Source organism: Neovison vison, chromosome 12, assembly GCF_020171115.1.
Source record: "Neovison vison isolate M4711 chromosome 12, ASM_NN_V1, whole genome shotgun sequence".
NCBI classification, from domain to species: Eukaryota; Metazoa; Chordata; class Mammalia; order Carnivora; family Mustelidae; genus Neogale; species Neogale vison.
This window is the reverse complement of record NC_058102.1, coordinates 16,794,936-16,809,759: the sequence shown is the minus strand read 5'-3', so window position 1 is coordinate 16,809,759 and position 14,824 is coordinate 16,794,936. Positions and strand designations below refer to the sequence as shown.

General features: G+C 36.0%; 2 protein-coding genes across 3 annotated transcripts in view; one reads left to right on the top strand and one right to left on the bottom strand.

Moving 5' to 3' along the window:
• The window catches only part of WASHC4 (WASH complex subunit 4), a 61,853-nt gene extending 56,449 nt beyond the window's left edge, over nt 1-5,404 (top strand). Inside the window, exons 31-33 of the mRNA XM_044229093.1 lie at nt 217-413; nt 878-974; nt 3,124-5,404. Of these exons, the coding sequence (XP_044085028.1) occupies nt 217-413; nt 878-974; nt 3,124-3,191 (362 nt within the window). The 3' untranslated portion in view covers nt 3,192-5,404. The remainder of the gene's footprint in view (nt 1-216; nt 414-877; nt 975-3,123) is intronic.
• An 8,150-nt stretch (nt 5,405-13,554) lies between these two features.
• The window catches only part of APPL2 (adaptor protein, phosphotyrosine interacting with PH domain and leucine zipper 2), a 50,757-nt gene continuing 49,487 nt past the window's right edge, over nt 13,555-14,824 (bottom strand). Inside the window, exon 21 of one of the 2 annotated variants that reach the window (XM_044226488.1) lies at nt 13,555-14,630. In XM_044226488.1, the coding sequence (XP_044082423.1) occupies nt 14,502-14,630 (129 nt within the window). In that variant the 3' untranslated portion in view covers nt 13,555-14,501. The remainder of the gene's footprint in view (nt 14,631-14,824) is intronic. The other variant, XM_044226489.1, reaches the window with a different exon arrangement.

Genomic DNA, 14,824 nt, shown 5'->3' with positions numbered 1-14,824 from the left:
TAGCTTCCTCAGCTGCTGGCTATTTAGCAATGGAAGTCTTTCCCCAACCTTCCATTCATGTTCTAAGTGATCTTCATAGCCTGTTTTGTTTTGTTTTTTTCCTTGATTGGCTTATTTTTAGTTTTCTATACTTTTGTATCTTTTTTTTCTTTAAAGGAATAGAATACAGCTTTTGAACTCTTTATAATTTAGTTTTGGTTTTGCTGATCACTGTAGGTGTGGCTTACATATTGAAGCTTTTGGATCAGTACCAGGAATTTGACTCACTTCACTGGTTCCAGTCTGTTAGAGAGAAGTACCTGAAGGAGATAAGAGCAGTTGCTAAGCAACAAAATGTGCAGTCAGCTAGTCAAGATGAAAAACTACTACAGACCATGAATCTCACTCAGAAGCGCCTGGATGTCTGTCTACAGGTAGAGGAGAGTAGTAGTCAAATCTGCTTGATATCTGAAAAAGCAAATCCTAAACCCCCTTTTAAACAAGTGAGATGAATAGTGGCAATTATATTTTTTAAAAAATGGCATTTGGAAGCCATTTGATTCCATATTAAAAATGGACAGGATTACTTCGTTGAGTTTCTTTTACTTTCTTTTTTTAATATTTTATTTGAGAGAAAGAGAGCAGGAGTCGGGGAGGGAGGGAGAAACAGACTCCCTGCTGAGCAGGGAGCCTGACCTGGGGGTCCGGGCCAGATCCAGAGACCATGACCTGAGCCGAATGCAGCCACTTAACCAACTGAGCCACCCAGGTGCCCCGGCTCAGTTTCTGTATTTATGATTTACACTAAAGCTCTTTAGAAGTTATATAGATCTCTAATAATTTTAATATTTTGCTATAATGTTTTCAGCCTTTATTTTACTTTTTTTTATTTATTTAGGAATTTGAGTTGCTCTATTTTTCACTGAGCAGTGCAAGAATTTTCTTCAGAGCAGACAAGACTGCAGCTGAAGAAAACCAAGAAAAGAAAGAGAAAGGTCAGTGAGTGGCTTAAATTTGGAAAGGCAGTAAATCTTTCTTTAATAATAGCCACAGATGTGGTAGTCAGAATCCCAGCTTCCTTTTCTTTTTGGAAAATAAGAAATACCTTAAAAAAAAAAGTACAGCCTACATGGATAATTTGTGAAACCATCAAGAAATTTACATTGTTTTTACATTTCATTCTGGGGTAACTTTTTATTCATTTTCATCTTTTCTTAATTTAAATAAAATTTAACAAGTTTAGATTTTCTTTCACCCTTCAACTTGTGTCTGACAAGAAGGAACCAATTAGGAGGAACACTAAGTGTTTTCTGACGGCAGAGCTGTTGATAGCTAGACACAGACTGAATGAGGTGGGGCAGGTGACTGAGGAGGTAGTAAAGCACTTGGGGCTCTGTATAGTGTCGTGGTTCAAGGCCTCCCACCCTCCACCATAGCCAGAATCAGAGCACAGTGTAGTCCTGATAACTGATTGTCATATCCATGTATTCTTTGTAGGATGATGTAAATTGCTTATTTCATACTAAGTACTCACATGATACATTTCTCTCAGATAAAAAATTTAGGAACAGTTGTCTTCCCTGAAGAATGGATATTTCTTCTTTTCTGTTCCAGAAATTATTTAACTTAGGTTTTCCTCTTTGCTCAGAAGCTCAAAATTAGGTACAGCAACTGAGTTGAGTTTTCATGTTTGCCCTTTTTCCTGTTCTCTTGTATTTAATAAATCAAGGCATAAAACTTAATATTTCATAAAATGTTTTATTAATCTTATTTTGTTAAATTTTAAAATATGTATATATTTTACACTAAATAGAGGTGATTCTCTTGGGTAGACCACTTATATCAATTAACGTATTCCCTGATAATGTTGCATAAATTAAATATTATGTTAATAATTAGGATATGCAAGCATTTTTGGAGTCTAAGTAGTAATCATGTGCTTGAAAGTGATTTCATGCTGGTACCTGGAAGATGTTCAGTATTTCTTACATGGAAAAAAAAAATATATATATATATATATATTCTGTTTAGGTCATTTTCTAAAGCTAAGGTAAATTGGAAGAATTTGAGTGAGCTTGATCTAAATTTTGAGGAAAGTCAGTTATTGCTTAGGTTCTGCTTAGGTGTTTTCCTGCCAGAAGCTTATCTCCAGCTGAGCTTACTGGGAAGACTTTGCAGGTGGCTTAGATCCTTACTTTCAGGCCTCAGGCATTAAGACAAACCTTTCTGTCTCAGTGGAACTCCTTGCTTTGGACTATTTTTAATGAACTCTGTGATCCTGGTTGATGCATTTCACCCATATGTTTGGGTTCTTCTGTTTTAGGACTCTGTCTTAGCTAAAGTTGCTCATTAGCTAAAGTTGCTCAGATGTGTACTCAGAGTTGCAGGAGACATGAGATAGTTTTCCTCTGTTAATGAAGTATATGCATGTAACATTTTGCACAAAAAAACCCAGGAGTTCATTTTATATAATTATTGTAAAAACCTGCTTTAAAAAATAAGTTATAAACCCAAATGGAAAGTTATTTATTCTGGACAATTTTTTAAAATTATTTACTTATTTGACAGCGGAGATCACAAGTAGACAGAGAGGCAGGCAGAGAGAGAGAGAGAGAGGAGGAGGAAGTAGGTTCCCCACTGAGCAAAGAGCCCAATGCGGGGCCTGATCCCAGGACCCTGGGATCATGACCTGAGCCAAAGGCAGAGGCTTTACACTGAGCCACCCAGGTGGCCCCTATTCTGGACAATTTTATATGTGAATTTGCAGCAGTGTTTCTGTCAGTAACAGCAGTGCACTGTAATAATAGTGATTTGTTGGCCTGACTGGGGGAACCAGCCAAGAGGCAGCATGCCTTCAGATGTGTGTGAGACTCCACCCCAGAGGCAGTTGTGATTTCTCACAATTCTGTACCCTTAGTAAGTACTGGTAAGAACATTACATTTGCAATAGTTAGCTTAGATTTCTAAAAAATTAAGGTAAATAACTCAATATATGTTAGGGAACTACTATTAGGGAACTATTTGGTAGGTGCCCATTTTCTTAATTTGAAATTCAGCAATGCAGTCCTTCTCCATTTTTACTTAATTCATCTTAAAAAAAATAAACATAAATCTGTCCGTTGTTATTTTTATCCATGCTTCCAGAAGAGACAAAAACAAGCAATGGAGACCTGTCCGAGAGCACTGTGTCTGCAGATCCTGTTGTTAAATGATATTGATGGTATGTGTTGCCTGTCTGAGATCATCAGGATCGTGTCAGTACTGTTACGGGTGAAATGATGTTAATGAATTAATGAAGAAGTGTTTCCTGGGCCACATCTCTGGTAATCGGTGGATGTTGCAACTCTTTAAAGCAGTTCTCCAAAGTTAAGTCAATTCTTCTTCCAAAGGCTCTTTTTACGTTCCACAAGTGGAGAATGAGGTTTTAAATGTGATTTTTGCCTGGACTTTAGGCTGGCAGATGTGCCTGTGGAGAGTTATCTGAAGTGAAGCCATGGAAGGGCCACTTTGCATTCCTGAACAGCTGCCTCAGATCTCTTATAATCTGTGTGAGGGTTTTTCATTTGTATTTGCATAGGTCTTGGATCAATTTTTGTCTTAGTAATTGGAAATTCAATGCATACACTATGTACAGCCAGCAAATACATGTTTAAACAAAATGAATGAAGTCTGAAATTTATGAAGCAAACATACCAATATTCTTACAGCAGGAATATTTAAAGATGGTTTTGATAGTAGAGGTGAGGCACAAGTATGTTATGTACTACCTTCAGTGTACAGTGTAAAGTTGATTCATTGTTAATTTCATGTGACTTACAAGAGCTGTTATTGTCTTTGATAAGACATTTTATAACTAGTTTACATTGCGTTGAGAACAGGTAACCTCCAACAACTGCTTTAAATTGAAGATTTACTTAATACTCAAAATGAAAGAAAATTCAGAGAAAGCCATAGAGTCCTGCTTGAAGCTTCAATTTTGGTTGAAGGCACTACATATGATAGGAGAGAGAATTATATGGATTTTTATTTCTACATCCAAACTCAGGTTTCTTCTACATTAGGTTGAATTGAAATCTTGGTGATGGTTTGGGTAGACTTTTTCTTTAAACCAAGCATAATCTAAGACACCAGATTAAGCACTGTGCAGGCTTTTAAAAATTACCACTGTGACAATAAAGTTCTAATAAATTAAATCATTTACTGATTTAAAAGTACAGTAAGATTTTGAATAAATTTAGTTCCTGGCAAGCTACTAGCTTTATTTTTGTAAAGATTACGTCAGTTAATAATTATATGGTTAATCATGACCTATAATCTTTTAATATGATACAGTGATACTTTTAGAATGGAAACAAAGTACACGTAATACTAACATCATTTGGGAAAGCTTGATTTTTCCATTGCACTTGCCTGTTAAGCATTTCTTTGGGTATATCCTGCAAGATTCTAGCATTTGATTTCCAGCTTTTGGAATAGGTGTACAGTGCCCTATCTGTATTAATTGGTTACTGGCAGGGTAACTTTCCCAGCCCAGGATAAACACTTGCACTGTTCTGAGTCAGAAGAAACAGAATAGGTAGGAAATGTTTTTTGTTTATTATGTAAACATGACTTAACAGAATTCTGTACAATGGATGGATTAAAGGCATTTAATATTTCTAATTCATACTAACTGTAGAAATGGCCCTAAAGCATGCTGCATAATTAGTAATTTATGTTTTCATTATTATAAACGTTTATATTAATGATCTTGCTTTGATTGCATCAAATTCGTCACCATTTCATAGCAACGATATTGTTCTTTCTGTTTTTTTTTTCTCTGACTTCCCTAAAATAATCTCCTTTAATACGGATAGAAATTGCCATTGGAAGAGAATCCAGTGTCTGTATTCATTATCCCCACATATCAGTTATTATCGATTTTATGAATACCATATAGAGTTCATATGCTAACTCCATGGATATGTACAATTAAGAAGAAAGTGATAGATAATTATTTTGCCATTCATTCAAAATAATGTCACTGCAGTCTACGTAAGTTACACATATTTGAAATAAAATCTCTGGAAAGATTAAGCATACTTAAATGTTATTTAAGTGCAGAACAATAGGGCTTGAGTGTTTCACACCAGTTAATCCACACATTTAGATGATGGTTTTCTTTGCTAACATATTATTGTTAAATATTGTTTTCAGACATACTGTAATTTAAAATTAGTTTGAACATTTGTTGTAAATTCACAAAAAAATTCAATATTCAAATTCTCAGGAATTAAGGACTAACCATAACTTTGTCAGTTCTAATTAAGTTTTGTAAAGGATGGCAAGTTTGTTACCTCACTTGAGTGGGGCGTCCCCCTCCCCTAATTCTAAGAAAATATAATATGTATAATAAAACATTAATAAATACAATTTCAAAAATTTACTTCCCCTGGATGTTTATGTTCAAAATTGAATGTCTTATACCAGTACTTCTTAACATTAACCTTTTTGGAGTTCCCTTTAATAAAATATAGGGAATTTATTTCTAAAAAAAATCCTTGTGTGTACATAGCCAGAAATTTCAAGTATAAAATTGGTTTTGGTTCCTCTTCGTGTATCCGAGGTGAGAACTCATACTTTCCTTTGTACATTTTTGATCCTTCTGTTGCTTGCTATTTTCAAATAAAAAGAACCCATATGAATGTTTAATTTTAAATCCTTATCCTGGGAAGGGATCCTTGGTTTACAGTGTTTAATGTTAGAAATAACTAGTGCCATTTGCAAAACATGAGTTGAATTGAAATGGCAATAATAAATGGGAGCCTTTTAAATATTACACTGGAGATAGGAGACACAAGCCTTTTAAATACGGTTGACCCTTGAACAGTCTGGGTTTAAACTGTGTGGGTCTGCTCACATGCAGTTTTCAAAAATAAATACAGTATAGTATGATAAATGTGTATTCTCTTCCTTAATATTTTAATAGCATTTTCTCTAGCTTACTTTATTGTGTGAACATAGGATGTGATACAGATAACATATACAATATGTGTTCATTGTAAGGCTTCCATCAACAGTAGGCTCTTAGTTAAGTTTTTGGGGAGTCAAAAGTTACATACAGATATCTGACTGCATGAGGGGTTGGTGCCCCTCACCTCCGTGTTGTTCAAGGATCAGCTGTACTACACTGGAGAAATTCTTCTTGGTAAAGTCTGATTGCTGCTCCTTTACTCTTCTGAGGTAATAAATCTGTAAGACTGGGGCAATGATGGGATAATACCATCACATATATCATGTTACTCTTTGATGGACAAATGCGAAAAGATAGATTTTAACTAATTTTAATAATTCTATGTTTTTTTCCAGCTAAAGTTTGAAGTTTCATACTGATGTATTCCTTTTAAGAAAGTTTTAACACAATTGCAAGTTTTTAGTCCTAGACTTAAACATGTTATTAGAGATTTCAGATTAAAAAAAAAAAGGAATCCGGAATAAGTGGACATCTTTAGAGATTAAAGGACCATCATGCAGTGAACTTGGATGGTGATGGCAAAGTTAATGCTTAGTTTATACAAAAAGTTCTTCTGTATAGTGTATATGAAGTTGATTTCGGCAAATACACGGCTACTCTGTTTGCCTCTCTTTACTGTAAAGCCCAGTTAACCTGATAGTCTATTTGTTCCCATTAATGGAGTTACCCTCATCAGTGGAGTTGAAATTTATCTTCGGATCAGTGTAGATGTGATGTCATAATTCTGGGATCATTTTAAAGGGCTATACATTCTCTATGTAAGGTCTTTGTGTAGTAAAACATTCTTTAGTAATGCCTCATCATTAAATTGGGGGGGGAGATTAACACTTTTATATCCAGAAACACCTATCTATATTAACTTTATAGTATTTAATCATTTCAGAATGGGCACAAAAGTTTAACAAGGCATTAGAGATGCTAACGTTAAGTTGATACAATTACTGAATATCAGAATAATCTTCGAAGGTTTATATACTTTATATGCTTGATGAGAAAAGCACTTGCAGTCTCTGGTTTGTGCCGTATGTCACAGAACCGATAGAAGCTTAGACTTTGGAACCAGACTGATTCAAATCCTGATTTGGTGCCTACCAGCAGGTTCTTAGCCTCTCTGTGCTTCATTTTCTAAGGCATAAAGTGGCCTAATAGTATAAAGCTCATAGACTGAGAGTTGAGTTAATTTGTGTAAAGCACTTTATAGGTCAGGAAACAGTAACTACTATAAATGCTAGCTGTTGTGATTACTCATAGGCAGAAATGCACTTGTCATATAATTAACTTTACTCATTACTTTTAGGTGGAAAAGTTTGAAGATAAACAGTATGTGACTCTGAGTGGGTCTCATAAAAACTATTTCTTTTTAAATGGCCCAGCTAAGTGTAGCCAGTGGGAGTCTTACACTTCATTTTTTTCTTAATTTTTTAATTTTTATTTTTTTATTAACATAATGACGTACTGTTTGTTTCAGGGGTAGAGGTCTGTGATTCATCAGTCTTACACAATTCACAGTGCTGACCATAGCACATGCCCTCCCCAATGTCCATCATCCAGCCACCCCATTCCTCCCCTCCTTACCCACTTCAGCAACCCTCAGTTTGTTTCCTGAGATTGAGTCTTTTATGGTTTGTCTCCCTCTCTGGTTTTGTCTTCTTTCATTTTTCCTTCCCCCATGATCCTCTGCCTTGTTTCTCAAATTCCACCTTATCAGTGAGATCACATGATAATTGTTCTTCTCTGATTGACTTATTTTGCTTAGCATAATACCCTCTGCTTCCATCTCATTGCAATGGCAAGATTTCATTTTTTGATGGCTGCATAATATTCCATGGTGTGGCCGTGTGTGTGTTTGTGTGTGTGTGTGTATACCCCACATCTTCTGTATCTGTTAATGGACAGATAGTTCTTTCCATAGTTTGGCTGTTTGGGCATTGCGGGGTCATTGTGAGGTGGTATCTCATGTGGTTTTGATTTTTATTTCCCTGAAGCCAGAGTGATGTTGAGCACTTTTTTATGTGTCTGTTGGCCATTTGGATGTCTTCTTTGCAGAAATGTCTGCTCATGTCTCCTGCCTATTTCTTGATTGGATTATTTGTTGCTTGGGTGTTGAGTTTGGTAAGTTCTTCATATTTGGATACTAGCCTTTTATCTGAGAGGTCAATTGCAAATATCTTCTCCCATTTTGTCTGTTGTCTTTTGGTTTTGTTGACTGTTTCTTTTGCTGTGCAAAAACTTTTTATCTTAAGTCCCAGTAGTTCATTTTCACCTTGCTTCTCTTGCCTTTGGCCATGTATCTAGGAAGAAATTGCTGTGGCTGAGGTCAAAGAGGTTGCTGCCTGTGTTCTCAAGGATTTTGATGGATTTCTTTCTCACATTTAGGTCTTTCTTCCATTTTGAGTCTATTTTTGTGTATAAGGAAATGGTCCAGTTTCATTCTTCTGCATATACCTGTCCAATTTTCCCAACACCATTTGTGGAAGACACTTTTTTCCATTGGATATTTTTTCTTCCTTTGTCGAGGATAAGTTGACCATAGAGTTGAGGGTCCATTTCTGGGTTCTCTGTTCTGTTCCACTGATCTATGTGTCTGTTCTTGTGCCAGTACCATACTGTCTTGGTGATTACAGCTTTGTAATAGAGCTTGAAGTCTGGAATTGTGATACCACCAGCTTTTCTTTTCTTTTTCAGCATTCTCTGGTTATTTGGGGTCTTTTTGAGTTCCATACAGATTTTAAGACAATTTCTCCCAGCTCTGTGAAAAATGTTGATGATGTTTTGATAGGGATTCCATTAAATGTGTGGATTGCTCTAGGTAGCATAGACATTTTCACAATATTTGTTCTTCTAGTCCATTAGCATGGAATGTTTATCCATTTCTTTGTGTCTTCCTCAGTTTCTTTCATGAGTATTCTATAGTTTTCTGAGTACAGATTCTTTGCCTCTTTGGTTAGATTTATTCCTTGGTATCTATGGTTTTGGGGGCATTTGTAAATGGAATTGATGCCTTAATTTCTCTTTCTTCTCATTGTTGGTATATAGAAATGCCCTGATTTCTGTGCATTGATTTTTTAAAATTTTAATACCATAGGATTTTATTTTTATTAATTTCACTTTTAAAAATTTTAATTTTTTTATTGACATATAATGTATTATTAGCCCCAGGGGTACAGGTCTGTGAATCGCCAGGTTTACACACTTCACAGCACTCACCATATGCACATTGATTTTATATCCCGACACTACTGAATTTCTGTACAAGTTCTTCCAGTTTTGGGGTGGAGTGTCTTGCATTTTCCACATAAAGTATATAATCTGCAAAGAGTAAGAGTTTGACTTCTTTTTTGCTGATTCGGTTGCCTTTTATTTCTTTCTGTTGTCTGCTGAGGTTAGGACTTCTAGTACTCTGTGAACAGCAGTGGTGATAGTGGACATCCCTGTTGTGTTCCTCACCTTAGGGAAATAGCTCTGTTTTTCTCCATTGAGAAGATATTCTCTGTGGGTTTTTCATAGATGGCTTTTATGATATTGAGGCATGTATCCTCTATCCCTACACTGAGGAGTTTCAATTAAGAAAGGATGCTGTACTTTGTCAAATGCTTTTTCTGCATCTATTGAGAGTATTGCTGCATGTGGCTGCAAAAGGAGAATTACAGAATCAATCCCACTTGGTCGTGGTGAATAATCCTTTTACTGTATTGTTGAATCCTATTGGCTAGTATTTTGGTGAGAATTTTTGCATCCGTGTTCATTAGGGATATTGGTGTGCTATTCTTTTTGATGGAGTCTTTATCTGGTTTTGGGATCAAGGTAATGCTGGCCTCATAAAATGAGTTTGAACGTTTTCCTTCCATTTCTCTTTTTTGGAACAGTTTCAGAAGAATAGGTATTAATTCTTTAAATGTTTAGAGAATTCCACTGGGAAGCCATCTGGCCCTGGGCTCTTGTTTTTTTGGGAGATTTTTGATTATTGCTTCAATTTCCTTTCTGGTTTTGGGTCTGCTCAGGTTTTCTATTTCTTCCTGGTTCAGTTTTGGTAGTTTATATGTCTCTAGGAATGCATCCATTTCTTCCAGATTGTCTAATTTGTTGGCATATAGTTGTTCACAACATGTTGTATAATTGTTTGTATTTCTTTGGTGTTGGTTGTGATCTCTCCTTCTCTTTTTGATCAAGTCCGGCCAAGTGTTTACCAGTCTTACTATTAATTCTTTCAAAGAACCAATTCCTAGTTTCATTGACCTGTTCTACTGTTATTTTGGTTTCTGTTTCATTGATTTCTGCTCTGATCTTTATGATTTCTCTTCTCCTGCTGGGTTTAGGCTTTATTTGCTGTTCTTTCTCCAGCTCCTTTAGGTGTAGGGTTTGGTTGTGGTATTTGAGACTTTTCTTGTTTCTTGAGAAGGCTTGTATTGCTATATACTTTTGTCTTAGGACCATTTTTGCTGCATCCCAAAGATTTTGAGCAGTTATGTTTTCATTTTCATTTGTTTACATGAATTTTTAAAATTATTTTTAAAATTATTCATTCCTTAGTAGGATGCTCTTTAGCGTCCATGTGTTCGAGTTCTTTCCAACTTTCCTCTTGTGATTGAGTTCAAGTTTCAAAGCATTTTGGTCCAGAAATATTCAGGAAATGATCCCAGTCTTTTGGTACTGGTTGAGACCTGATTTGTGACCCAGGATGTGATCTGTTCTGGATAATGTTCCATGTGCACTAGAAAAGAATGTGTATTCTGTTGCTTTGGGATGAAATGTTCTGACTGTATCTGTGAAGTTGATGGACTTCACAGTCCAGTGAATACTGGTCCAGTGTGTCATTTAAAGCCCTTATTTCCTTGTTGATCTTTTTTCTTTTCAGTGTTCGAGAATTCATTGTTTATGCACCACACTCAGTTCTCCAGGCAATACATGCCCCGCATAATACCCACCACCAGGCTCACCACCCCCCTCAAAACCCTCAGTTTGTTTCTCAGAGTCCAGTCTCTCATGCTTTGTCTCCCCATCCAGTTTCCCCCAGCTCATCTCTCTCCATCTCCCAACGCCCTCCATGTTATTCCTTATGCTCCACAAGTAGGTAAAACCATATAATTGACTCTCTGCTTGACTTATTTCACTCAGTATAATCTCTTACAGGCTTGTCCATGTTGATAACAAAAGTTGGCTATTCATCCTTTCTGATGGAGCCATAATACTCCATTGTATATATGGACCATATCTTCTTATCTTCTTTATCCATTTGTCTGTTGAAGGGCATCTTGGCTCTTTCCACCATTTGGTGACTGTGACCATTGCTGCTATGAACATTGAGGTACAGATGGCCCTTCTTTTCACTGCATCTTATCTTTGGGGTAAATACCCAGTAGTGCAATTGCAGGGTCATAGGGAAGCTCCATTTTTAATTTCTTAAGGAATCTCCACACTGTTTTCCAAAGTGGCTGTACCAACTTGTCCTTGTTGATCTTTTGATGATCTGTCCATTTCAATGTCCATTTCATTGCTAAGTCCCCTATTATTATTGTATGTTTGATTTTTTTAATTAACTGGCTTATATAATTGTCTGCTCTTATGTTAGAGGCGTAAATATTTATAATTGTTATATCTTCTTGTTGGATAGACCCTTTAAGTATGATATAGTGTCCTTCCTCATCTCTTATTCCAGCTTCCTTTTGATGTCCATTAGCATGGTAAATGGTTTTCCCACCCCTCACTTTAAATCTGGAGGTGTCTTTGGGGTGAAAATGAGTTTCTTGCAGACAGCATATTGATGTGTATTTTTTTTTTTAATCCATTCTGATACCCTGTGTCTTTTGATTGGGACATTTTAGCCCATTAACATTCAGTGTAACTGTTAAAAGATAAGAATTTAGTGTCACGGTTAAAGGACCCCTTTCAGTATTTCCTGTAGGGCTGGTTTGGTGGTTGCAAATTCTTTGTTTCTGTTTATCCCGAAAGCTTTTTATTTCTTTTTATTTTTAATGACAGCCTAGCTGGATATAGTATTCTTGGCTGCATATTTTTCTCATTTAGTACCCTAAGTCTTACACTTCTTAAGAAAAGGTAGTCTGACAGGTAGCTAACCAACCAGAGGCAATGCTGGGAAATGAAAATTGGTGTGAATAGCTGGCCAAGAAAAAGGTCCCGTTTTTCCATTCTCCCACGTTTCATTTACAGGATACTTAATTTTTCATTGTGCTTTCGTTTGGTAAATTTAAAGAAAGGGGAAGTTATCTATTTTTTTCTAAATTTTGAAATTACTTAAAAATATATAACATGCAAAAGAATATATAATATGTGTGTACTATATGGAGAATAAAAACAGAACAATTCAGTAGCCACCATGTATGTTCAAAGCCAGTTGCTCCCGCTTCAGATGCTCCCATTGTTCCTCCTCAGCTCTCAGCTCCCCTTTCCACTCCAGAGGAAGCCATAATATGCAGAGTTTTGATGGTAACTATTCATTCCTTTTCTCTAGTGTCATAACCTCTCTGTATTTTTCTAAACAACATGGTGGTGGTTTGCCTATTTTTTTAAATAATTAATATAAAAGGACTTGTTTCTGAAATCCATCCATGTTGATGGATGATAGCTATAGTTCATTTAGTTTTACTTCTCTGGTATTCGGTTGATGACATGTGGGTCATTTCCAAATTTGGTATACTATGAACAGGGCTACTGTAACTTACTGTATATGTGTTAAGACTTTCTCCATGTTTGTACCCACAAGTGAATCTGCTAGGTAGCAGGGCCAAGTACAAGAGCAATGGCTACGATACCCAGCTTCTTCCATCCCAGCAGTGGAGGAGGCTCCCCAACACTCCATCCCACCAACAGCCACATTTCTACCATCTGGTGAATATATAATATTGCAGTGGTTTTAATATGCATTTCCTTGATTATAATAGGAAATTGAATATATTTCCGTTCAGAAACCCTTTCATTTTTATTCTATGAAATGCTTTTCTGACTTCTTCTGTTTTGTTTTTAATGTATTTTATATATTCTGGGTAGCATTTTTTACTGGTCATCTGTGCTTGCTTAATAAGCTCAGTTAATTTTGTGTTTTCATTCTCTATGATGTCCCCCCCATAGTTTTTTGATAAGTAGTTTTAATGTACTGGATTTCAGGCCTTTTTTTTTTTTTTTCCTTATCATTTGCATGCTTTGTGACTTAACTAAGCCATAAGTTTTTTAAAAGTTACGTTAATGAAAAAAGTAGTTTCTAACAGTATTGTTCACGATTAGATTCTTCCCTCCCACCATGAACAATGCTAAACAAGAAAAAAATTCAGGGGACTGTGGCTCTTGACACCTATCAGAGAACTTAGTAATTTAATGTAGTTATGATATACAAATTTTTGTAAGGTATTAGTTAACACTGAACTAATAATTTCATGGTATATCTCCTGCTGGCTTAGATCAGTTCACTTTGTCTCTAATGGTGTATACACAGTATAGATGACCCTATAACAATTTTGGATTAGAAAAATTATTCTATTAATCCAGAGAATAGCCATACAAAGCAAAAAAAAAAAAAAAAAAAAAAGAAAGAGAGAGAAACAGAATGATAGTTTTTATTTGCTAGCATTTATTGCTAGGTTAATTTATTACAAAGACAGTGATACTCTGTTGAACTTGGTTATAATTAAACACACTGTGCCAATTCAAGACCATTACACTTATTTCATAGGTAGAGGTGGAAACAGAAACTTTGTACCAAGCCCCACAACCAGCCTTGCTTCAAGTGAGTTTTAAAATTAATTGGTCCCTTCCTTGAGGAGGGTCTGGCTCAGAGGAATCAGGAACTGGCAGAGCTTCACTCTGTCCACCACTAAAAATATCTAAAGGCCTGTAAACTTGTGAATGCTGGTTCTTAAGTTTCCAATGTAAAATCGAACATCTTTTGTGGTACTCATCTGCTAGTCTTTTTATTGCTTGTCTGGAAAAATTATCCAAACTAGACCTGCATTTTTGCTAGTGCTCAGGCCTCAAAGCAGGGCATGTCACCTAACTGCACAAATTAATGCTATTAGGTCCAAATGTGAGATAAGTTTGATTATAAATACACAATTTCTGGAGTGACAGGCACTTAAAGCTCATTAAGTAAAATACAAAAATAGATTATATTAATAGGAAATATTTAGTGTTTATCAAATTATAAATCTAGGTTTTTGCCATTTTTAAAAAAGGGTACTGGAAACTGAAGAGATGACATTTGAATAAAGTGAACAATGCATTTTTTCATTAATTTTCATTCTGAGCGCTGAACAACACAATCTAAGAAAAAGACTTACCACAAAGCACCTAAAATAACATTTGTAGATGGGTAGGAATGTTGTCAACCATTTCGAACTGTTTCCCTCCCATCTCTCAGTACAAGGCATCCAGAGGACATTCCACAAGCGATTGTCAGCATTCTGAAACCAGGTCATGGGCCTGTATATCAGAGAAGTTGAAAACCCTTAAGGAGGTAGCTCTCCTTCCTGGGTGCTCTTCCCCCAAAGGCCCAAGAGAGTTATGCTTCAGATTCTGCGCCTCTATTTTCACTTGGACTTCCATCATCTGGTTGCTCGTTTAACAGTACATATTTTCCGTCATTGGTTAGTGGTACGGACAGCATTAACTGAGCCAACGCTTCTGGATCCTGAAGTTAGGGGAGTTTAAGAAGGAGAAAAGAAATGCTTAAAATGCACTTAAGAACCCCTGTGGGCTTGGCATTCGTGATGTCCTATAATCTAGCCTCACTTCTTCTGTTATGTGTGCCTTCAGGTGAGTCTCCGTGCTTCTCCGAAAAAACTCAATTGTATTATTTCTAGAATCTAGAGCAAGGTTTTGTTT